The sequence below is a fragment of the Furipterus horrens genome, unplaced genomic scaffold (genome assembly GCF_987537825.1).
Source record: "Furipterus horrens unplaced genomic scaffold, mFurHor1.1.pri manual_scaffold_11, whole genome shotgun sequence".
Classification (NCBI taxonomy): domain Eukaryota; kingdom Metazoa; phylum Chordata; class Mammalia; order Chiroptera; family Furipteridae; genus Furipterus; species Furipterus horrens.
Genome location: NW_028327181.1, coordinates 68,262,595 through 68,287,942, shown reverse-complemented (window position 1 = coordinate 68,287,942; position 25,348 = coordinate 68,262,595). Strand labels below are relative to the sequence as shown.

The 25,348-nt window shown below is 37.8% G+C and overlaps 1 protein-coding gene across 1 annotated transcript; it reads right to left on the bottom strand.

Annotated features, from left to right (window-relative positions):
* Nucleotides 1-1,348: 1,348 nt before the first annotated feature.
* LOC149998144 (U3 small nucleolar RNA-associated protein 6 homolog) lies at nt 1,349-24,241 on the bottom strand. The gene is made up of 19 exons (XM_090292346.1): nt 24,033-24,241; nt 22,725-22,809; nt 19,572-19,613; nt 19,242-19,334; nt 18,304-18,351; nt 17,797-17,860; nt 16,306-16,424; nt 13,128-13,205; nt 12,300-12,381; nt 11,746-11,827; nt 10,714-10,898; nt 10,089-10,168; nt 9,655-9,732; nt 6,997-7,176; nt 6,094-6,174; nt 5,779-5,888; nt 4,919-4,985; nt 2,851-2,923; nt 1,349-1,941 (listed from the first exon to the last, which is right to left on the bottom strand). Exons 1-19 carry the CDS (start codon nt 24,122-24,124, stop codon nt 1,784-1,786), a joined length of 1,797 nt encoding a protein of 598 aa, XP_090148472.1. The 5' UTR covers nt 24,125-24,241; the 3' UTR covers nt 1,349-1,783.
* Nucleotides 24,242-25,348: the final 1,107 nt, after the last annotated feature.

Below are 25,348 nucleotides of genomic sequence, written 5' to 3'. Positions count from 1 at the left end.
CACTGTACCTAAGGGTGCTGACATTATCGTACATTGCTTGAAAGTATTTTCATACATTGCAAATTGGCACTATATATCAACATTCATTTAATAAGTTATATCCTTTAATCCAATAATTCTGTCAGATGTCAATCTCCTTAAAAAATAACCAGGGATATAAATAAAGATTTATAAAAATCTTCATCAACAACACTTATAATAAGAAAAAAATGAGAAATGACAAGGTCCAACCATAGGGGATTAATAAAGTAAGTCATGGCTCATCTATACAATAGAATGCTATGAATGAAATGTTTTTAAGGCTATTTTAATGATGTGAAAAAATAACATTAAGTGAAATAAGTGAACTGTACTGAATACTTTTCCCAGTGACATCATAACATTAAGTTAAAGGATATAAAATTCAAATAATGGCCTGCCCTGTTCCCAGAATGCCCTTCCCTGCTCCAAGCCATCCACCCTCCACCAATGCCTCTGAAGCCCTTCTCTGCAGCTCTAAACTACTCCCTACCCCTGCCCACCTTTCTTTGGTTGCTGGATCTTCCTGATAGGGGAACTGAAGAGGTAAAGATTTTAGCTTCAGTTACAGTTGATAGACCTAAGTGATTGATGCATGTGCAAAGCTGTTATTCCAGGAACTGAAATACATGACCCACGTGACTCCAGGAGGTTGACAAACAATTCAACCTTTGTGCTCCCGGGGGTCAGCAAGCAATGGGGTATCTGAGCCCTTGTGTTCCTGGGAGCAAATGCCTGTGACCTGTGAGGCAGATAAAGAACTACTGGTCAGCAGACGAAGAAATGCTAGGAAAATCTAGCTGGACTGCAACTCTTATCTGATTAACCTTTTTCCAAACTCCTTACCTGCCCTTTTCTTCTCCTCAGAAAAAGGTCAGGTTGAGATGAGATGTGAAGATGGTTTTTAGGACATATAACCTGTTATCTTCCCAGATCACCAGCATCTAAATAAAGCACCCATGAAGATTCAATCCTTGTCTCTACTTATTGGTTCTGGTAGTGACAGGCAGCACAAACTTTTCCAGTTTCATTCCCACTGTAAATATTTCTCTGTAGCTCAGTCCCAGAGATAGACGACACTTTTGACAATGTCTTAATCTCCTTAAAGGATAACTTTTCCCCCAATACCCAGCATCCTTCTCTGCTGTTTCAGCCAGCTCTCAGGACACCCAGCTCCGTTACTCTCACCCCTATCTCCATCCCAAAGACTTCCCTTCTTTCCTGCCTTATGATGGGCATTCAATGCATGAATAAGTAAATGATCTAATAGGATAAGTCCAATTCTGATTTTAAAAAAAAACACCACATTACTGGGTTTAATTACAAATGATATTATAGAATGCTTTTATTTTATTTTCATTACTCTATTCTCACCATATTTTCTACAACAAATACATACCATATATACGTTTCTAATAAGGAGAGAATAAACAAACAGAACTGTACTTTCTCCTCCATTTCATCTGGCCCCTAGGTCTAGATTAGAGTGATTCACTCCTAACCTGGGGTAATAAAAGAAATTCAGTTGTACAGTTTCCACATATTTTGGAAAACACTTAGGACCTACAGTAGATCCAGCCTCAACACAAAATAGCCTCTGGCCACAAAATAGCAGTTCTTGTTTCTGGAATTAAAGATTAACATAGTAACACAATTAAAACAGGTCTCAAAATCTCGTCTGCAAATTGCAGATGAACTCGTAACACAAACCTTCCCAGAGGGCTTACAACACTATTTCACAAAGCTAGCTATGGTCTTACTCCTTTCACAAATGGCCCGCTTGATGCATAGCATGTTTAGCTACAAACATATCTGCTGACTCTCCCTGCAACATTTTCATGGCTCGCCAATATATCTGTCCGCAGTTCTCAGGTCTGCCAAGGGGGTGGTTCAATTCTTCTTTGATGTAATCCATCCAAAGATCTTTCAAGGGAACAAAAAAAATGACCATAAACATACAATTAGATAACTGATGAGGCTTTATTAGGTAAACTTAATTATTTAATACAAATTCAACACAAGTTAATAAAGTTAATAAACTTAACTTCTTGTTATTTCCACAGAACCCTATGTGAAACAATACCTCTCATCATCTTTACACTACGGTATATAAAAACTATTTTTTAAAAGTATTAAACTTCACTTTAATGATGATATAGTCTATATATCTGACAACCTCAAATATACTAAATATTTTAAAGGCAGGATTTTGCTGAATCTCTTTCAGGGTGATACTGACCTCAATGAGCTCACTATAACCTCATTACCAAAACTTGTTTGGGTTAGTAAAAATGCTATTTTCATGCACTCCATCAGAAGGTCTGTTGAAACCTCTTAAGAACTAATGTATCTTTTTAAATGTGAGTTAAACAACTACACATGTCAGGTGTTACGTGACATACCTACACCCAGAAGTACGTTTCACCAGTCCTATAAACGAGGACAATGTAGCAACAGCCAATGACAACTGATGTCGATTAGCCTGACACTACCCCTTTACTGTGATTCCCACTCCTTTTTGTTCTGACCTACATTATTAACCTTTCCCTTAAAAATACATTTTTTAAAGAGAACCAAACCAAGCAAATCTTTCTCTAAGCCAGAGTTAATGCAAGACCCATGGACTCTTGAGCTTGTGTATTTGAAATTTGAAATAAAATTATATCTGCAAGTATTTGTGCCCAAAATGAGGGAAGAAGCAGGGGGGAAATGCAAGTTTTATTCTCAAAGACAACTATGACCCAGAAGAGTTAAGAAACACTCTTCTAACCATACTGATAGGTTACAGACCACACATACAGACTTGTGTGTCTATAACTTAAGTTTACTTACCAGAATCTACAGATCCAAACTCTCTCAAAGCCCTCTCATAATATTCTCTTAAGTTTGGCATCTTGCAGGATTCCTATCAAAAATAAATAATCAGACAATCTTGCCTCAAAAACCTTAATTTACAATGTAACAAATTCATTTCAACCACTGTTAAGCAGGTATTTGAAGGAGAGGAGGGTGTGGCTTAAGATGAGCACAGCCTGGCTTTCAACTTACCCAGAGAAAAGTTATATGCATTTACATCCAGAGCCAAGTAAATGCTAAACAGTGATAAAAAGCACTTTGCTATATGGTAGCATATAAAAAGCATAATCAATTCTCAGTTGGAGGAACATGGGCAGCTTCACAGAAAAGTGTATCTGAAAGCCCAAAGGGAGGAGTACTATTGAAATAAATAAATGGAGACAGTTTTACTCCCTACAGCTAGGGACTTCTTTCTTTTGAAATATCTGGACTCTAGCACATAGTAGCTATATCCACCTTAAAACTTTTTATATCATGCCAAAGTATATATAAATACTAGTTATATGACCTTCAGCGAATTTTTTAAACCCTCTGATCTTAAAAGCTTCATAACCCATAAAATAAGGATAATGATTTTTCAGAGTAACTGCAAAGATTAAATTAAAATGCTGATTAATTATACACCTAGCCAAATAGCTGGTACTAACTTCATAGTCAAGAAATGTTAATTCTTTACCTCTACTTCCACTTAAATGCATCCTTTTTCATTTTCAAAGCAGATTAACATCTTCAGTTTATAAATCCTTTTGTATAGTCAAATAACTAGTTCCTCGTTCAAATTTCTCTTCACTGACACTATTATTTTATAGAAAGTCAATTTAACCTCCTATCTTAAGCATGCATGAAAATCAGAACCACACTTTTCTAAGGGCTCACAATGTGCATGGCACTGGGCAAACTCCTCTCTGTCCAATAAGCTCTTTGCCTTACAACCCTCGCGCCCCTGCAAAGTATTACGACCTCCTTTCCGGATGAGGATGCCAAGGCCTGGAATTAAGTGACTAGCCCAAGGCACAAAACTATTATGTTATCAACCCAAAGCCTAGCTATTAATTATTATTCTATACTACCTCTTATACTATAGGATAAGAACAGATAATTGACCCACACAATGATCAAAACTAAGAAAACAAGAGTTCAACCTCTAATTTTTCCAAATTCAAATAAAAATAATAAACACCAATCAAAAGGCCAAAATAAAGAAGAAAAAGCAAAACTGAATACTTTGAGAAGGTGTGATTATCACTATGCATAAGTATAATTCTTTTGGAGAACTATCTGGCAATATATAAACAACCATAAAAAATTAGTTTCTCCAGTCCTAGAAATTTATCTCAAGAAGATAATCAAAAGAGAAAAAAAGCTATATAAACAAAATGCTAGCAACACTCTTTGTTTTCATTATCAAAAATCTGGAAACAACCTATATGTAATGGAATAGGAAAATTATGGTTTTAACACTACAACCATTAAAAATGATAACCATGTAAAAACACAGAAAATCTGTTTACAAAAAAAGTTAAAAAGAGAACTTCTATATACAGCACAGAAGTCAGAAATAAAATAGTACAAAACTGTGTGCATATAAGAAAACAAAAAGTTAAAGAAAATAAAAGGAAAAAGAAACATGGTTAGTTGTGTTCCTATGATGGGATTACAGATACATATGGATTTCATGCATTTTCCTCGTTCACATGTCGTTACCCATACCAGAAACATTTACTGAGTGCCTACTCTACCTCACAGCCCAACACAAGAGACAGGCAGGATGCTGTGGAGGCAGGAGCGAGTTTCTCACCCAGCCTGGCAAGGAGGGCTTCCTATAAGAGGTGAAATCTAACTTTTCTATTTTCCAGACTGGCACTTCCTCTTCTTTGCTTGATTACCATTCCTAAACCATCTCCGTGAAAAAAAGAATTACACAAAGGGACCAGAAATTTATCTGGTATTAAAATGAGAGCTTTCTAAACATCAAAATGCCACCATAAATTAGTAACAACCAATACTTTTTCCCAGACAAGAAATGCACAGATAGGACACTTACTTGCTCCTTTTCAAATTGGATCATCTTCCTGAAAAAATCAACTGAAAATGGACGGCTTTCCTGTAAACTAGAAAGAGGGGGCAACTGTTACCTTCCTCCGTGACAGAAAGCCTCTGACACGCCGTGGACATGATACCCGCGCCGGCGCCTCCACAAAGCGCGGTTTAATAAAGCCCGCCTGCAGGCTGTGCAAGGACCGGGCCTGCCATCAGTCCTTTCAACGCTTTCAAACGCCGATGACACTCTTCACCACCCCAAATCCTTTCCCATCCTGTTTTCCTCCTGTTCTTTCTCACTTTCAGAGTCTAAGTTCCCTCTTCTACTATATCTCAAGGTCTTTTGAAGGAGACAAATAATTCCACTGCTAAGAATATATTCTAGGGAAAAAATTCCCAATGTGGATAAATATTTGTGTAGAAATGTTCATCAAAGCAGTATTACTGTGCCAAATAAGTTACTACACATCTACAGAGGGGCATATCATACAGCTATTTTAATAAATGATGTTAATGAAAAATTATTGCCAATAGAGAAAAGGCCAGTCTTAATGTTCACCAACAGAAGTGATAAACAAAATATGATTATAGGATAATCTCACATATGTGAAAGACAAATTTTAATATAATGTATCAACATGGTTTTTCCTCAATGATGGGATTACAATGAATTATTAGTTATCTTTTTTTAATTTTCCAAAATAGGTATAAACTGCTTTTACTGTTCCAAAAAAGAAAAATGAAACTTCTTGAAAAAGTCTCTTAGATTACTTCCTCAGATCCTATCTGTGATACATAAAACCTGGGTATGAGGAGCTGAGCAGAGTGGAGAGAACAGTAACAGTTATGAACATCTGTGAGTACCTTTTAAACACAGCTCTGGTCTTTTTGTAGCCACCACTTCGATAAGCCCAATCCAGGTACTTATCCTTCAGAGTGACTGAGTCAGCACCCTTGACAGCTAGAATAGCTTTCTATAATTAAAAAGAAAAAAGACACAAGCTGTGTGAGGAGATTTATAAATATCAAAACAAATTTTCCCAGAATCATCCCAGGCTGCTCAATTAACAGTGCTTTTAGGAATAGCTGCTACAGAAATAAGCCTGAAGCTAGCCAACTAGTAAAGCTGCCTGCTCCTTCCCCACACCCTACAAGACTTAGAGAACACCGGGCCCACACCTTATAGATGGCTTCGGTGTCTTCTTGGCTGTTGGCACCTTCACTCCACTCTGCCCAAGAAATCCACAATGGCAGACAAACCTGCTCACAAAAGAATAAGTTAGAAAATGGCAGCTTAGCACTACAGTCTGAAAACTAATCACTATAAAGACAGGTTCATCCTAAGATAATCAATACATAAAATACGGATTCATTCCCAGTCTGTCCACACTGTGCCCAACAGAAATGACACGCAAGAACACAGCCTTCTGACCAAGTCCTGTCAATGCTAGTTCCCTTATGCTGGGGAATGCTGCCTACAGTTAACATCATCAATTACCTGCTAATTAATTAAGCAATTAACAACCCATAGCTAGTCAGACCCAGGACTACCCAGCTAACGTCCCTGCTGTTTAGGACCCACAACACAAGTACTAACTATTCAGGCTGAACTCCCTGATCTTCACTCATGTGTGTCTCAGAGGCACACACAAGCTGTAAAATAATTAAGACTTATTTTTCCTGCTTTAACTTCTGGAATACTTTTTTCATACTAATATAGAAGATTCACAGCAAAACTTTAAGGTTTAGTCTTTTCAACTTTAAGGTTCAGAAATACGTGTGTGTTTAAAAATCAGGCTTAAGTTTAGCTTTGGAAGCAAGTGAGAATATTCTATTAATATTTCTCACTTGTAAGATATCTAGATGGGATATAAAATTTTATATAATTAGTCAATTTTCAAAAAAAGAATTAGAAATGGGTCATTAAATGGAACTAAGTTCTTCTACTCCAACCCCTAAGCCATCAGCACAAACGCACTCGAGGGCCAGCTCTCATCAGACAAGTACGCTCCAAATAAGCTTTCGCTGACAGTCTTAAATGGTTTCCCAAACAGTGAAATACACAAGACCCAACTCACAGACCTGGGGCTTCAGGTGCACAAAGGCTTCTTCAAAAAGCATGGCTACATCCGGGCTCTTGGCTTCAATCAGCACCTGCAGCTTCATCTGCCACATCATCACCGAGTCTCTAAACAGCTCAATCCCAGCTACTGCCACCTGCAGAGCTTCCTCGAGGAAGTCTTGATGCAACAGCAACTCAATCTAGGTAAGACAAGGGATCACTGGAAAATTAACTACTGAAAGCTATATTATCTGTATAATGGGGGACAAATGAGGCCATCATTTCAATGGCCTTTCACCATGGCTATCAAACAGGCACAAAGTGCACAATTTGGAATTCCTCCTCCATTCCCTGCTCCTACTTCCAAGGGGTATCAAAAAATAGGAAAGAGGTAAAAAGTAGAGGGCCTAAATCATTTCGACTGAAAATTTAGTTTTTAATAAAATAGTTTCCTACAGTATACTAAAACTCATACCCACTAAACAGAATATAAAAATCAGTAAAGATAAAATCAGTATTTGTGGGTTGGTAAGGAAACAAGTTTATTCACTCAGAGGTGGGCACACTATAAACTTGTACAATTTCTCTGAAGTATAATTTGGCATTATGTAGCAAGAATCATAAAAGCGTCATAACTTAAACTTGAGGATTGTTTTTTAACAAATATGACCCAACAAGTACATGAACAGAAGAAAATCTCATCTGTTCAAAATGCCTGTATCCACACTATCTTAACAGAAGGGAAAAAAAAAGAAACCTAATTATGAAATTGTGGAACAGCAAATAAATGACAGTGTACAATCTATTCATTCAATAAGCATTTGTATTACATACTATCTACCACCCAGTCTCCAGTCCAGCCATCTTAATATCTGCCATGACAGAAAAGGCATCGGAGTACAAAGCAAGAGCACCCAACAAGGTGGCAGTGATGAGAAAGGACTCCAAAAAAGGAAGCACCATTTAGGCTTAAGAAAGAGCAGGCATCAGTCAAGTGAAATCAGAGATCCTAACCAGTATGTACAAGAGACTGCAGGTGATAGCTGGGATGCAAAAGGAAATCAAAGTTCAGAACGGCTGGCAGGGAAGAATATAAGCTGGAGAACTGGTAGATGAGGCTAGAAACACAGGCAGGGGCCAAATTAATGAGACTGAGCAGCTTTATCCAAAGGACAGTGACCAGTCACAGAATAATCTGATAATCAATTTTGAAAGATCACTCTGTGGCAATTAATCTGGAGAAAATGGATGTAAGAATCAGCAAAGCTTCTTAAGTTCAGCGGCAGCATGTTGAGGAACTCTCATTAAAGTCACCAAATGAGTGATTAGGTGGTAGAGTTCAGAAGGGCAACATGAGAGATTTGGAGAGCAGAGGATGTTTCAAATAGCCAGAGTGGTGAATGGCAAAATAAGCAATAATGGACAGAGAGCAGGACTGCCTAGACAATACTCAAAGCAAAGCACATCTGGATATACGGCATGTGACTGTCTTGCCAGCATTCAGTAACTCAAACGAGGGCAGCTGAACTCACCTAGGTCTGGGATTTTGGATAGACAGATGCCATAGAGGGAGAAGGGGACCTCAGTAGTGGTATAATGTAATCAACTAGTATACAGGATATGCATGACTATATGTAAGAAGTATTTTTTAATGTTTTTAGAAGATTTTATTTATCTTAGAGAGAAGAGAAGGGAGACATAAAGGGAGAGAAAGAAACATTGATGTGAGAGAGAAACACCAATCAGTTGCCTCTCGAATGCATCCTGACCAGGGACCAAACCCACAACCCAGGTGTGTGCCCTGACCAGGAATGGAACCAGCAACCTTTTGGTTTGCAGGACGATGCCCAACCAATTGAGCCACACTGGTCGGGGCTAAAAATTATTTTTAAATGTTAATATAAAATAAAATACAAAATGGCAAAACATTAGTTGTAATTACATAAAAATTGTATAATGATATGAATAAGGAGTTATACAAGTTAAAGGCACTAGATAACATAAAGATTTTTGTCCCTGTTAGCCCTACAAAGGTATTTAAATACACTAACACATCCGTTATCCTGTTATACTCTCAACTCTGTGACATGGCAAAAACAAGGCTCACTATCACTATTTTAAAGTTAAGTAAACAAACTCAGAAAGGTTAAGTGATTTGCCCAAGTCACCAAGCTATTAAGTGGCAAAACCTGTTCTAGAACTATATTATATCTTCCACAGGACACTACTCTGGTCTCTTATCACAATCCTTACCCACCCCAGAGGTAGGGATGGATCAACATGCCTCTTACTAGAATGTCAGCTTCTGAAACACAAGGAATACATCTAACTTGTTTTCACTGTACCAATGGTTAGTCTGGGCCGGGCATTTAGATTGAAAACTCAGGAAAGGGATGTTCAGTAAAAAATGGAAGCGTGGACAAACAAAATAAAGCCAAATTGTAACTCCTTGTTGTGAGTGTTTTCTGATACATAACATTCTTCTCTTTACTGGTACAGATTTCACTTTTGACATATGCCAAATACTGACAGCCAAATGTAAATACTCTCTATAGCTATCACACCAAACTTCCAAATGGCCTTAGTCACATAACTACATGTATAAAAACACATGCTACCAACATGAACCAATTAGAATTAAGTACGTTAATTGACAGTGAATGTGTTCATATCCTTACCCACTGCTTGTATAGGAATTCTGGTAGAAGTCTGAGTTCATGTGCCTTCCTGAATGCAGTCATGGTTCTTTCCAGCCTCTGAAATCAGAAAAACGCCTCAGGTCATTACAAAGACCCCCAAAAGGGTCTTTGGCCTCTGACAGGAACAAAAGCACTTTGCACATTTCTGAGAACTGAGGGCAGGGGCTGAGGTGGCTTCACTTATGATTAGAGGAGTTACACAGCCACACCACGCACAGCCCAGGGAGAGAGCACCTCCCAGACCAGTGGCCAGTGTAAGGGCACAGCAGACTCAGACCTTCAAAATGACAGGTGACTCAAGGAGAAAGCAATTAAGCATGAAGTTCTCGGAAGCTGCCCCAGGCCCCAAAAGAGTCTGTCCTTCTTTCAAAAGACAGTCATTTTCTAGTCAGCCACTACAGCCATGCCCTTACCTTTCTTCTGAGGGACTGACTATTTGTCTTCTTAGCAAACCTTTCCAAGCAGAAGTTGATGTAACACTTCCACATGGCCTCTGAAAAAGCCAGAAAGATCACACAGATCAGATCACCAATTCTCTTAGTTGAATGATCATCATGCATCTTTTAAGGGAGAACTCCTCTGAAAAAAGAGTTTAAACTAACTGGTTTTAAAAAAAAAAGTTATTCTGATTACAGCCAATAAACCATATCAAATACTGGGGGAAAAACAACTGAGTAATGATATAAATATAAAAATGAAAAGCCCATCCATGTTGTATATCCCCTCTACCTTAATACTCCAATATTACAAAATTAGAAAGTAAATCTATATCAGAAGATAATTAAGGAATTATAATTAAACAATCCTCCTAGGTATCATTTCCCATAAATAAATGAACACATATATACCACTACTATCCAGGAAGGTCATAAAAGGCCCATCTTCCACCACCCAGAAAGAGCACGCTGGGAAGCCAGGCGCACTGTAAACTACCAGACGGGTTCCTGAAGCCGATCTCAGTCACGGGAACGGGAGCTTCAGCTTCACGTTCACAAACACTATTGCTTCTATCCCACACCACGGTGAGGTGCAGTCTACCTGTAGGGAGAGTCTTCACCGCCTCTTCGTACACAGCACAGCCCCGCTCCTCCCGCCGGCCCACCTCCTCCGCTCTGGCTTGTTTTGTCACGGGTGGCTCTGCCCCTGGCTGCGAGGGGAGCTCTAATTCCCGCCGCGCCACGTAATCCCAAGTGAGAGGGTCATCTGTGTGCATAGCCTGCAGGCTGAAAAGCAGAGTGCAGGCGTGAGACGTACGGCACAAGACTAAATCAGAATATCAAACAGAGGCAGTTCCCTATGCTCTAAAAATGTACCCAGAACACCCTCGAACAACTCCATTACCATGAACAGGCTCTTCAGATATCCTCACACACACTGTATACTTTTTGTCTATGGATCAGAGTTGTCACACATTTATTAGGTTTCAGAATGTTCCAGAAATCATTCACAAATGTTAACTTTCAAATCAAATCAGCAGGGAGGTGTGACGAGACAATCCTCCTTGAGCCCTGGAGAAATTTATTCTATCCAGGCTCTTCCATTTCTATAATAAAGGCAGAGAAAAAGCAACAACCTAATCCTCTACCAAAACCCTGAAGATGTCAAAAGAGAAAATGGATTCAAGTCCTATTTTATCTCCTGTGAAAGTAAGGGGTACTACCTAAGAGTGAAGTACCCACAGGTAGGCTGCAACTAATTTTCAAACTATGGAATCAGACATTAAAGTATGAAATCACCTGCAGCACTCAACTTAAACATTCATGAGTACAACTCTTAGTTTATGGACAAAAGACATGCCAGCAAAGCAGAAATACAGATTTTTATAAAAGCTGTAAGATGTACTATTTGTTGAATAAAGGCAAACCATTTTCCAAGGAAAGCCATTAAGTGAGTCAACTTTTCCAGGAATATATTTTAAATAGGATTTACTATGATACAATGGTCCTAAAACTTAGCTTTCCTCCAAGGATTTAGTGGGGTATTTTCTTTCCCACTTTCTAAATACCCAACCTCAAACCCTTACCACAAAATAAGAAACGGCCACATTCACCTTTCCAATATTTTACTTACTCTTCATAAATTTCTCTTTGCAGATCTTTGGCAAAGTCAAATAGCTGTGCAATTGAAAGCAGTGACACATGAAACTCTGCACCTAAAATTTTTTAAGTGGGAGAGGGGAGTAAGACTCTCAAGTATCACTTTACTCTGAAAGTACCGCCTTCTTGATGTACTGTAGTTTATTTGTTTTGATTAATAGAACAAAGAACAAAAAAATCACCCACAGTCCCATTACACAAACAAAACAAATATTTTGGAGTATTCCTAAGTACTTGTAGCTTTTAGTCTAAACTTCTTAAAGGCATAAAGGAATGTATTAACTCATCTATTTCTTTTCAATTCCCCACAGCAATTAAGTACTAAATAAAAACTTATTGAAATGTTCAAGTATATCCTAAGGGGCAAAAAGCCTTCTGAAAGAAATAGGATATTATTTCTATAATCCAAGTTTTATACACATTCTAATGGAATTTCTAACATATTTTCATAACTAGCTAAAGGTCTTCTTCATTATAAAGAGATTGTTTCACTTTCCCATCATAAATAAGTTTTCAAAAAATACCTACCTTTAATTATGCTTACAGAATTTTTATAGATGATCCGTGCCAACTCGCCTGTAAGGAGTTCTTCAGGATAATCAAGATTTTCCTAAAGAGTGTCGCATTGCACATAACTTAGCAAGTAGTGTCCGTAAGTAGAAAAAGCACTAGGGTAAATATGAACAGTCCTATGGTGCTGCCATACGACCTCTGGCAAATCCCGTCTCTCTCTGGGCCAGTTCCCTCACTTGCAAAGTGCGTACTTGAACAAGACCACTGATCTTCAAACTCTGTTCTCTCGGGCTCCTGGAGTGGTAGCAGGATCACTCTGCTTAAGATCTCACTCTCCATTTCGACCAAAATAGGTCAACTTTCACATGCCCTGTTGACCCTTCTGTGTACAACTTCATTTGTATAAAAAATTTCAGAACTGGAAACCACAGTAACAGATGAAAGCAAAGTTGCTTTTTCAGTTCTAACATTCTAAAACTTTTTTTTAAATTATTCCGTCACATAAAAAATTATATAAATAAGACTAGAATTCCCCACCTATCTCCAACTCCTTCAACCCATTAATAAGTCATTTCATGAAATCATAAAAGCATAAAAGAGTAGCATTTGACCATTCCATCAGTAATAATTTTGAGAACCACTTCAATTAGTCCAAATGTCTACTTCTAAAGCACAAATTCCATTTTATTTCTAAGCCCATTTTATTAAGTCAACTCTAGACTCATCTTAAAGTCTCAAAATATAGCATTAAATTGGAAAGAAAACTATGTAAAGAGTTTCTCTTACTCCTAAGCAGACTCAAAGCACTATACATTAATAAGTGACAATATATTAGGATCTTACCATATTCATTTTGGCTTTTTCAAACTCTTGCTTTTCCTTCCTCAATTTCTCAGCATGCATCAGCTCCATCCTAAAGTACTACAGAAGGGAAAAGATGAACTGAAAAGCTTGGGAGATAGTTTTTTAAATCAGAAACACATAAGATGCCATTTTTTACCCATAATTACTGGATCTGGAAGTTGGGGGGGGAGTGGTATATTTGTTATGAAACTAGCTGACACTGACAAGAAGGGAGATCTCTGTGATCATGGAACATTTCTATATTTTTATTGCAGTGGCTACACAAATCTACACATGTGGAAAAAAACAGAACCATATGCACTTTATACCAATGTTAATTTCCTGGCTTTGATATTATACTGTAATTTTATAAAATGTAACCATCAGGGAAAACTGAGTAAATGGTACACAGGACCTCACTGTATTATGTTTCTAACTTCCTGGGAATCCATAATTATTTTGAAGTAAAAATCTATGGTAAATATGTAATATCAGGTATATAAAGCAAAACTAATGCATGATTAACATGTACTGTAAAGATGACTTATCCATAAGTTTTAATACTCTGAATTCTCTGTTATAAGACATATTAAAATGACATGGTTTTAAAAAGTACTTAGCCCTGGCTGGTGTGGCTCAGTTGGTTGGAGCATCACCCAATGAACCGAAGGGTTCACAGGTTTGATTCCTGGTTGGGGCACATACGTAGGCTGCAGGTTCAGTCCCCAGCTGGGGCACATACGAGAGGCAACCGATCGGTCTACCTCTCTCTCAGCTATGTGTCTCTCCCTCTCTTCCCCCCATCTCTAAAAATCAATAATCAATGTCCTCAGGTGAGGAATTTTTTTTAAAAAGCTTGCTACAAATTTTCATATCACACAATTATCACTATGTGAAAAATTTTGCACAGGAAAAAAAATGTACCATATTATTAATAACATTTGTCCTCAATCAAACTTATTCCCTCTCAGGGCTTTTGCTTTTCTGATTTTTTTCTCCAAGATTTTCTACAAACACCTTACTTTGCTAGTGTTAAGTAAAAATACTTAGGGTTTTTTTTTTAAATGTGACTATTAGAACAGATAATGTTCATCAGTTTCTCAAAATGTGACTTGGGGCTACACAGGGGTTCTTGACACCCCTTCAGGGGGTCGGCAAGGTCAAAATTACTTGCATAATAATACTAACAAGAGTCTTTGCTCTTGTTAAGAGTTTAAAGTTTTTCAGAGGCTCTATGATGGGTCCTATCACCCATACTGAATGCAAAAGGAGATCTGAGGCCCTGGCCAAGCAGCTCAGTTGATTAGAACACCGTCCTGATACACTAAGGTTGCATGTTCAATCACTGGTCAGAGCACATGCAAGAAGCAACCAATGAACACATGAGTATGTGGAATAACAAATCAATGCCTCTCACCCTCTCAAATCAATAAACAATAATTTTAACAAAAGGAGATCTGAGAATCCAGCTGTCCTCTATTAAGTCAGATATTCAAGAGATTAACAAAAATGTGTAATAATGCCATTCTTTTTAAACTGTTTTAGAAGAGCAACTTTCATTTAAAAATAACTAATCTACATTAACAAATCATGAGTTTATTATTTTTAAATAAGTATTTTTAATTTCTTGGTTTTAATTTTCAATAAAATAAAAACTTATAGCTATAACCCATATAAACAAAAGAACTTTGAGTTCCTCAGTAATTTAAGATTGAAAGAAGACCAAGTTTGAACACCATCATTATATTATAGATCAATACATACAAACATGGAACTATATTCATGCTGTATTAGGTAAAAATACAGAATACAATAATACATAGTAGAATCCCACTTTTCAGAAATAAAACCTGTTTTAAATATTTGTGATAGGCATAATGTATGGATGATAAGATATAAGTACTTTTTCTGTTACTTTTTCATGAACTGTTTTTTCTGAACTATTTTTAATAAACAAATTATAGCCCTGACTGGTGTGGCTCAGTGGATTGAGCACCAGCCTGAGAACCAAAGGGTTGCCAGTTCTATTCCCAGTCAGAGCACATGCCTGGGTTGCAGGCCAGGTCCCCAGTTGGGGGAGTGCAAGAGGCATCCACACACTGATGTTTCTCTCCCTCCTTCTCTTTCCCTTCCCCTCTCTCTAAAAATAAATAAAAATAAAATCTTTAAAAATAAATAAATAAAATAAAATCTTTTAAAAAATAACTAAGTTCTAATTACTTTTGATAAGAAAAAGCAATAAATCTACTACCATTTTGGAAAATACAAATATAAGCATTCATGAAAGCCTCCAAAAAAAACATATAAAATAAGAGCAGTATAGAATAACCCTCTAACAACAGGAGGATTGAGTCTTACAATAGTTCCTCAATAAGAATAATAAAGCCAACAAAGAAATGTCTAACAGAATATGAAAAAAACAAAGGGATGCAAGACAATAATATAAAACATTGTTAAATTACTACCTGACCAAATATATGGTTGGGACACCTATAATACCAATTAGCATGAAAACCCGTATCTTTTTCCCCTCAGCACACAGGCTTAACTTTTCATTTGAAGACTAAACAGCAATTTCTCCCTTATTCTGAAAAAAGGGTGTAGTTTCCAGTAATACACCATTTCCAGCATTTGCTTGGTTTTCTTTCAGCAAAAGTATGGTCATCAATGTTCTAGTGTACCCCCTCCACGGGGGAATAAGTCTACCAAGAGGGGAAAGAAGTACTTATCTCAAGAAAGAGAGACAAAGAGAATGAGAAGAAAATTGGGGGGGTAGGGGGAAAGCGGAGAAGCCAAATGGGGTATAGGGAGGGCTGGAAGGTAAGGAAGGAAAGGAGGGAAAGAGAAAGGGACAAAGGAGTAAGAAAAAAATTAGAACAACGGTATGAAGATGGCTGAACCCTGGCCCTCCAATTTAAAAAAGGGAAGGCCCAGTTCCCTACCCCTCCCAACCGTAATGGGCAGGTAGGCGTTCTAATCTCTCACTAAGAACCTGGAAGATGCACATGGTCAAAACCTACCACTGGCCAAAAAATACCTTCCTGGCCCCGTTTCTACAGCAGCTCCCTGCTAATTCCTAGCCTTTGCAATTCAAAGTCTTTTTTCACTTAAAGAATATGTGTTTCCAGAGGATCAAACTGAGACATCATTCTGCCATGTTATGTACACACACACTCACTTCTTGATAAAGTTTTGGGCACTGGGGATGAAAGCGCAGAGCTCGAAGAAAAAGCTGTCTTGCACTTTCTGAAGACAAGCGATCTTCCATTTCCCATTTGGCCGCCATAATCCACAAAGCTATAAATGAAAAACATCATACTGCATTTTAATAAATTAATCAACTCAGGCAAAAAAAAGGCCAATGCTCCAATTTTAATGCTTAAAAGAATTTCTTAATCCCATCAAGAGGAAGGAAATGGGGAGAAGAAATTTGTAATAGTTATCTGTAAAATACTGTTGCTTTATCTAAAATTACATGAGTATCATAAAGGAAATAGGTAAATGTTAACATCTGAAAGTACTTATTATGTGCCTATTACTGTTTCATCAGATCTAAGGTCAACATCATTTTAAGTCACATACAAATTTTAAGTGTTAAAATGCTGGAAAAAATTGTGCATCTTAGAATCAATCAACTAAAATTATTTTGCTCTTTTCTCTATAGAGTAACGCATAAATTTTTTTAATGGCTCACAATTTGAAAAACAAAATTTTATTATACCTACTGGAAATAAAAACTTTAAAAAAAAAATCTTTTGTCCTTCTACATGGGAAATTAACCTTGAGTTAGCATTCTAACCATTTCCCTAGAAACTTAATAAAGGTGAGCTATGTTACTAGGCAAGATTGTGATTGTTTTTGGTAAAAATGACCTACAACTGGCAACTACATCAGGACTAGGAGGAGGACTATAAATGGTAGAGGGCCACTGCTTTGGGCTTTCTTGAGCAAGTGATTCCTGAAATTGAGCACGGTCCTCCCTAGGATCCCTGGAAGCTATGCTCATCCAGGTCTTCTAAGGCAGAGGGGCTCCTCTACTCACTCTTTCCCTCACACCTGAACTGTTACTAGCCTCCGAGATGCTAAGAGTATCCTCCTGAAGAAATGCACTTAAAGCTGTCCTGCTGCAGTCTTCTGAATAAACTGGTGCCAAATGTAGCCTATAAGTCTTCTGTATTGTAAAATGTCTGGTTGAGCCGAATACTTGAGAAAAGACACTGGAGCACCTCCACTGTAAAATCATGTGCCATTCACACAATATACACAAAGAGAAGTCTTTCTCTTACAACACATGAGCACCTACTCTGTGCCAGGCACTCTTGTAAAATCTACATTTATCTTTTCCCCTGTTAAGTTTCTGAAATCCCTTACATATGACTGCCTTCAAATAGAATGTCCCTCAAAGGACCAAAGAGTTTCTTTAAGCATTAACTGAAGCAGAAGCACATTCCTACATGCCCACACATATAATATCTGGCACATTAACTAGTATATGATAGACAGGGATGAACACACACCAGCTATTCAGGAACCAAATCTGCTGAGGCCAAGTGCCTAAGCTCAGGTTCACAAAATAAATTCTTTTAGGTTTATGAAGCAAAGTAAATTCCAAAACAGTATTGAGTCTACCTAAAAGGTAGGAAAAGAACTGACAAGGATTTCACCATACCTGGCTTGTTTGAATGAATGGCCAACATGGCAGAGAATACCCTGCTAAGTTGAGGTTTGGAAGCCTGAAAAGAAAAAGAAAAATTGCACTTCCTACACAGCAAATCACTGTTACTACTCTCTAAGTGATCTGTCCCGTACCATTACCAACTGTAAAATCCAGTGGGGCAAGATCTGCTACTGCCAGGGACATAGAAACACATACAGACACAGCTTTCTTCTACCTAAAGCTCACTATATAAACATTCTAAATATCAAAAAAGTTCTCAACTTTAATGAACAAAATACACATCAAGATAATTTTCTTTTCTACTGAAGTAAAAGCCACCGACTCATTCAGATATGCAAATGTTGTTACTCTGACAGTCAGCCTCCTTGGGTTCTTTTTCCATTTGTTAACCCTACGCCTTTGAAGAAAACTCAGAATTTAGTAATCAAGCATGGGACTTAAAAGGCCAACTAAACAAAAGAAGGAAAGGGAGTATGACACAGCTCCCCAAATACTCACCCATTTCTTACAAAAGACTACATAGGATAGCCAAAGTTGAACATCATCCTGCAAGAAAAGAAATGCAGTAAGCTCCCTGAGTTTGAACTTTATATATAACACATACACCTAAACAGAAGCAGATTTCAGAATATCTACTGTGTTACAACAGCCCTCAGCCTATTAGGCCTTAGGTCTCTTAACCACAATAACTCAGTCTGTTCCCTACTCCCCCCTACCATGCTCCAAGACAAAATCTGTTGTCTATCCAATTTGTTCAATGCAGCTTGTACATGGCCTCGATCAAGGGAAGCAACCCAAAATTTGTCATTCCTAGTAATCTAATGTACTTCCCATATAATATGTCCCAGTTCCAGAGCCAAATGTGAAGAAAATCAAGTTACTAAGGTACTGCCCCTATTCTAACCATTTATCATCCACAGCCAAGACTTTGGTATACTTTAGATACATACAAACAAATCCCAGACAATTTTCTGATCATTACTTATGTAGCAAACCCAGTTTTCAGCACCATCCTCACAGAATAAATATAAGGTAATTAGATCAATTTTCTTAATGGTTTGATAAGTGGTTTCAAGTAATGACATCATCGTCAGAATAAGTATTGAGTCCCAGCTGTTGTGGCTCAATGGATTGAGTGCCAGGTTGAGAACCAAAGGGTCACTATTCGATTCCCAGTCAGGGCACATGCCTGGGTTGAGGGCCAGGTCCCCCAGTTGGGGGCATGGGATAGGAAACCACACACTGATGTTCCTCACCCTCTCTTTCTCCCTCCCTTCCCCTCTCTCTAAAAATAAATAAAATCTTTAAAATAAAAAGAGTACGTATTGAGACACAAAAGACAAGAACAGACAACCATACATTTGACTATCCAAGTCATAAATGCGTAATACATATCTTCACATCTCTTAAGAGTTAAGGAAGCTCTGATCACTTACTTTCCACTTTGCTGAAGCACGTCGGAAGACACCCTGCACCCGGTGTACAATAGAACTCTCAATCTCATCCTTCTTAAATGAATACCCAATGCGCTAAAAATAAACATAAAAAACAAAGCCTCAGTTTAATTACATTTATCCAAAGTGGCATTCCTACCTGATCATTAAACAGTAATGACAGAAAAAGCGAATAATTACAAATATCTATTATGCATACACCAGCATTGCAATTCATCAATGCCAACTGCTTCCCAAACCCAAGATCTAGCTATAGAGCCATCCTATTTCATTCTATATACTTTTCCAACTTCCAGAAAATCATCTACTTACAGTTCTCCTTCTCTGGATCAAGTTCAAGAGATTAATTTCATACTATGGAAGAAAAAGAAAAAAAGAGAAAAACAAGGAAAATCATATCCTTTCACATGCACAGAAAATACATTTAGTTAAAATCATAAAGTAAATAAAATTAAGATTATAAAACAGAACATAATTTGCTGTGAAGAAGGATAATCTGCCCTGGCTGGTGTGGCTCAGTGGACTGAGTGCAGGCCTGCAAACCAAAAGGTCACCAGTTCAATTCCCCACCAGGGCACATGCCTGGGTTGAAAGCCAGATCCCTAGCTGGGGGCGTACGAGAGGCAGCTGATTTACAGATGTAGCCATTGCACACCGATCTATGTTTCTCTCCCTCTCTTTCTCCCCCCCTTCTCCTCTCTCTAAAAATGAGTAAATAAATTTTTTTTAAAGCATAATCTACAGTAAATGTCTAGCATTCACTGAAAATTCACCTTACATTTGCAGAATTCAAAAATACAGTACATACATTAGCAAGCATATAAACATCTTAGCTACAAAGAAAGCATTTTACTAAAATCAAAAGACATAAGGTTTATAACATCAAGCTAACTTCCTGGTCTATAACAGTGTATTTAAACTTCTAGCAATTAACCTTTCAAAAAGTTTAGCTGATGCACAACCAAATAAAACAAATAGGTTTGTACCAGCTGAAAAAGAATGCATAATTGGCTCTCTACTCTCCACTAAAGAACCGCTTAGAACCTCTAAGGCTCTCTAAAACCCACTACTATACAATTCCTCTCCATGCCTTGGCTTAAAGGTTATTACAGGCTGAAAGCTCAGAAACTCACAAGATTGCATGCTTTAATGAAATATTTCAAGCACATGGAATACTCATGTAGCTAGCTACATCAAAGTCTACATTTGCTATATTTGCTTCAAATCTTATTTAAAAGAAAATATTCAAATAAGACTATGTACCACATCTGATTCCACTCTTCTCCCTCCACAGAGGAAATGACTATCTTGATGTAACTGTTTATCACTCCCAAGCATGACTTTGGACTTTATTAAAATGCTGTCTTGAATGCTTTCAAACTTTACATAAATGGTATCATATTGTACCCATCTTGCATATTTTTACTCAGCATCAAATTTAGATATATCCCTACTGACACATGAAATTGCGGTCCATTCATTTTAACTGCTACACAGTATTTCATTGTATGAATGTGCAATTTACCTGTCCTTTCTGGTGATGTATATTTGTTTCCAATTTTTCTATTACGAAAAGTTATAACTGATATTCCTGTACATATCGTCTTGTGGACATATCCAGGAACTTTTCCAGGGTGTACACTGACATCCACCACTAATAAGACATCCACCACTAATACATAAGCTCTTCACGTCAATGACTTTTGTCTGCTTAATTTATTATTGTAGCTCTACTGGATTGAATCAGTGCCATGTAGAGAGTAGGTACTCAATATTTACTCTATGGCTAAAAGAATGAAATTGCTGGGTCAGAGTAGATGTATTTTCAACTTTATGGAATATTACCAAGTTGCTCTCCAAGTAGTTGTGCCTATCATATACTTACAATATCAGTCTTTAAAAACATTTGCTAATATGATGGATATAAAGTAGTACTGCACCCTGGTTTTAATCTATATTTACCTGATTACTAATGAGGCTAACAGCTTTTCATAAATTGCCCAACAAATGATGTCTCCCCTTTGAAAATTGGATGTTCACATTTTTCCAGCTCTTTCCGTCTTCTTTCTAGTTTTTTGTCATTTTCTTCTTGATTTGTATACCTTTATATAATCTAGATCTTAATTACATGTTCCAAAATTTTCTCCCATATTGTGGCTTGTCTTTTCACATTATTTATGGTATCTTGTCTGCACAGCGATTTTTACTTTTAACAGGCAAGTAATTTTTCTCAGTTTCATTTAATAACTCTTCCCCTACCTAAAATCATTCTTTCATAGTTTTTGCAGATTTAAAGTCCCTCCCCCACATTTAGCTTGCCAATTCAGCAGGAATTTATTTTTGTGTACTATGTGAGGAAGAGACCTAATTTTTTTTAATGTAGGTAACCAGTAACTCATTGATTTAAAATGTCACTTATACCTTATAGCAAATTTACATGGTTCTGTGCAAGTGTGGGGGGAGGTGGGTGGTAATATATATGAGTGTTTAATCGTGGTTTTAATCTAACCCACACAAAACTTTTAAATATTTGAAGAGTGAAATGATTTGCCACTTCTTAAGTCTCAAGGTTAAACATCTCTATTTTCTTCAACAATTCCTCCTAGAACGAGGTTTCTATCTTGGCTGCCTTCCAACCAACCTCTCAGAGTCCTTCTTAAAATGTAGCCTTGAGTCTCAAACACTGCGCCAGGCATGGTCTGATAAGCGCAGAACAGTCTTTTTCAAACCAGCATCTTCTGAGTGCTTACTGTTTGCAATGTTCTCCGCTCAGCTACCTTGTTCATGTAATCAGTTAGATTATATTTTTTGACATAATATGCTCATTGAATAAGCAATCTACTATGAGCCCTAGGACTTCTTCCAAATACAAGACTCTTAACCAGGTTTCCTATATCGTTAGTTGTTTTTAACCTAAGCTTAGAGCCTTTAGTCTTAAAACATTCCATCTTGTTATTGGGTTCTTTATGAATCCTGCTTTTGTCATCCAACATACAAGCCATTCTCTCCCACCTGAAAATAGGTCTAGCACATGTATTTTACCTTCACTCAAGTCTTCCATTCACTTACAGGACTGAAGAATCTTGCAGCATACTTCTTTCTAAGCTGACAGACTTACAGACACCTAAGTATTAACTTTCCAACCAGCTACTATCATCAAACTCACTCTCCTTTATTGTTCCCCACACAAGGTGGTCTGTCAAATCTCTTGCTGAAATCCTGACATATGTCTTTGGCAGTCTCTGATCCACTAACCCCATAAAAGAAAAGAAAAAATAAGTTCAGTTTGCCAAGGACTATAAAGCCTTAATGGAGCAATGCTATTCCCAGACCACCTGTTTTTGTCCATAAGTTACCTTTCTAATGACCAGTTCCAGAAGTTTGTTGAAAATTGACATCAAGCTGGTCATTCTATTATTAATTTAAAATGTGTGAGATTAAAAGATAGTGAAATTATTCACTTACTTGAACATAATTGACAAAGTCTTCCTTACAAAGAGCTCTTCGCTGTATTTTGTATTCGAGATTCGAAGCTTTCTTAATGATAGCCCTGAGGAGAAAGCCAATTAAAGTGCAACACTTACAAAAAACAAGACTTAAATAACTTTGGGGTTTTTGTTAAGTTTCTAAATTTTTTTATGTATTTAAAATATATTTACCAAAGCATATAATTCCCAAATAATTATTCTTCATAACCAAATATTCTCTTACAGGACCACTTCAGTGTTCTTAAAGGCATCAGAATATTTTAAAATTTTCATGAAAATTACCTTAATCAATTGCCAGGACGATTAACAGTCCCACCAGCAAAGCAAATAATCTTAAGTACTTTACATTTTTTACATATAGTATCAATAAAGATTCCTCCAAATTCAGGTCACTTAAACTTTAATAAGTTCTTAAATTCCTCTTGCTTTGGAGTTTCCAACATGAAAATTTTTTTAAAAACTTTACATTGTCTCTACCTAAAAAAATTTATTATATCTACAAAGGACTTATGGGAGAAGATTCACTGTATTTAGCTAAGGAATGAACACACAACACGTGCATATAAGGGGAATTTAATACAAGATATGCAAGACCGATAATTGTCTCTAGTTAATTAAAACAATAACATTTACTGAGTCCTTATTAAGACTTCACATAGATATGTTGCGTTTCATTAACAATGTTTAAGGATCCCAGTCACATTACTACATTCAGTCATTGTAAAATTAAGAAATAGTGGTGGAAAATCATTTAAAACTATTAAACTTAACTTTAACAAATTACTGAATGCCAACTCTGTGCCAGATACTGCTGACTGAGCCCTAGGGTAGAATACGAAACTGAAGTAAATGGTCCCCGTCTTCAAGTCTTGTTAGACTGATCTACTCCGGGGCTCCCCTCGGCCCTCTCTTCGTATCTCTAGAGCAGTACACTCTACTATAAACAACTGCGAGTACACCACACTGCAGTCAAAACGCTTAATTCATCTGTCTCCCCCACCATACACAAGGCGCTTTAGCTCCTGATGGGAAGGGTTCCTGGTTTTATCACCTTTATAGCCCCCAGACCTGGCTCCAATGAAGAGCTGTCAGTAAGTTTGGTGGGACGGATAACTTTGCAATAAAGAGAAATTAACTCTAGGCATCATCAAATATCAGAAATAAGCTTCCGCCGCGTGAAGAAAAATAAACAAAATTCAAGCGGTTCCCCATCCCTGCCCCCGCCACACACACTCGCCGCAACCTCCTCTCTGCCCTCCCCAGCCATTCCTCTTCCTCAGCTCACTTAATCTCTGCATGACTGAACAGTCCAACGCGTTCCAGCTGTTCCAATTCGGGAAGTCGATCTTCTATGCGTTCCTGAATTATCTCCGCCATGAGGGCCAAACTCTAGAACCTCAGAGAGGTTGCCAATAGCCAACACACACTTGTAGCGCCCACCTTCTATTCCGGAGACCCAGCCCTAACGCTCGCACGTGCTGGCGTAACGTGAGCTCTAGGTCCCGCCTTTTCCGCTTCCGCCGCCGGAGAAGGCCCTCTGGCCCCCGCGGCCGCGGTCTCCTCCCTGGGGCTGATTGTGGCATTGCAGCGAGGGACCCTCCCGCACAGGAGGGCTCCAGTGGACTGGAGTGGACGGGCGGGGCTAGGGCGGAGCTGGGCGGGGCTAGGGCGGGGCTAGAGTGGGGCTAGGGTGAGGCGGGGTAAATCCACCCGAGGCTAGACGTCGGCGGAGTTGGAAAAAAGCGGTCTGCAAGAGTTACCTGGGAAAGATGTCAAAGGCATTGTCTCCTTTTGTTACGCTCACTCCCACATCCTTGCTTTCCGACAGCAATAACTGCCAGCCCCCCCCAAAAGAAGCAACGGAGAAGAATAGAGGGTATTATAATACAGGGTGGGCAAAAGTTAGTTTACAGTTAGTATGGAAAATAATACAATAGTTAATAAACAATATAAGAATAAACTTTCACAAACTGACAACTGTAAACCTACTTCCGCCCACCCCTGTATAATTATAGTAAACATTTCAAAAAGTCAGTAATGAAAATCGTAGGGAGCATTAAAACTGACTAGGCTATTCTAAACACTATGTCTTTGCTTTCGGCTAGATTTAGTAAACCAGTACAACACTAGTTTTTCACATGCCAGTTAGAACCAATAATTGATCTATTAATTTTTAAATGGGGAGATATTTTTATTATTTAAATAATTATTCTTGCTGTGTAGGACAAAACGTTTCAAAACTCATAGCCCTGGGTGGATATCAGAAACTGATTTTTAGGAAAGATTCTGGTATTGGAATGTTTGTGAGTTACCCAAATAAATCAATAAACCATTGCCCAAACAATTTAGCATTTCTAAGAAAACCATCAGACAACCCAGCTTGGAAGCCACATTGTTGGTGTAATTGCTGAACTCAAAATTACATGGCTTAGTTCTTTTTTAAGATGGTAAAGAACCAAAGCAGGAGTTCTTGCTAGATCTGTTTATTTCCAGATTCACATCAGCACCTTGATCCTCTGTGTGATTTATAAAAGGGGAATAGGCTTAGCGTTAACCATGTTTCACCTCTGTACCTTTCTCCCCCCCCCCACCCTTTCACAT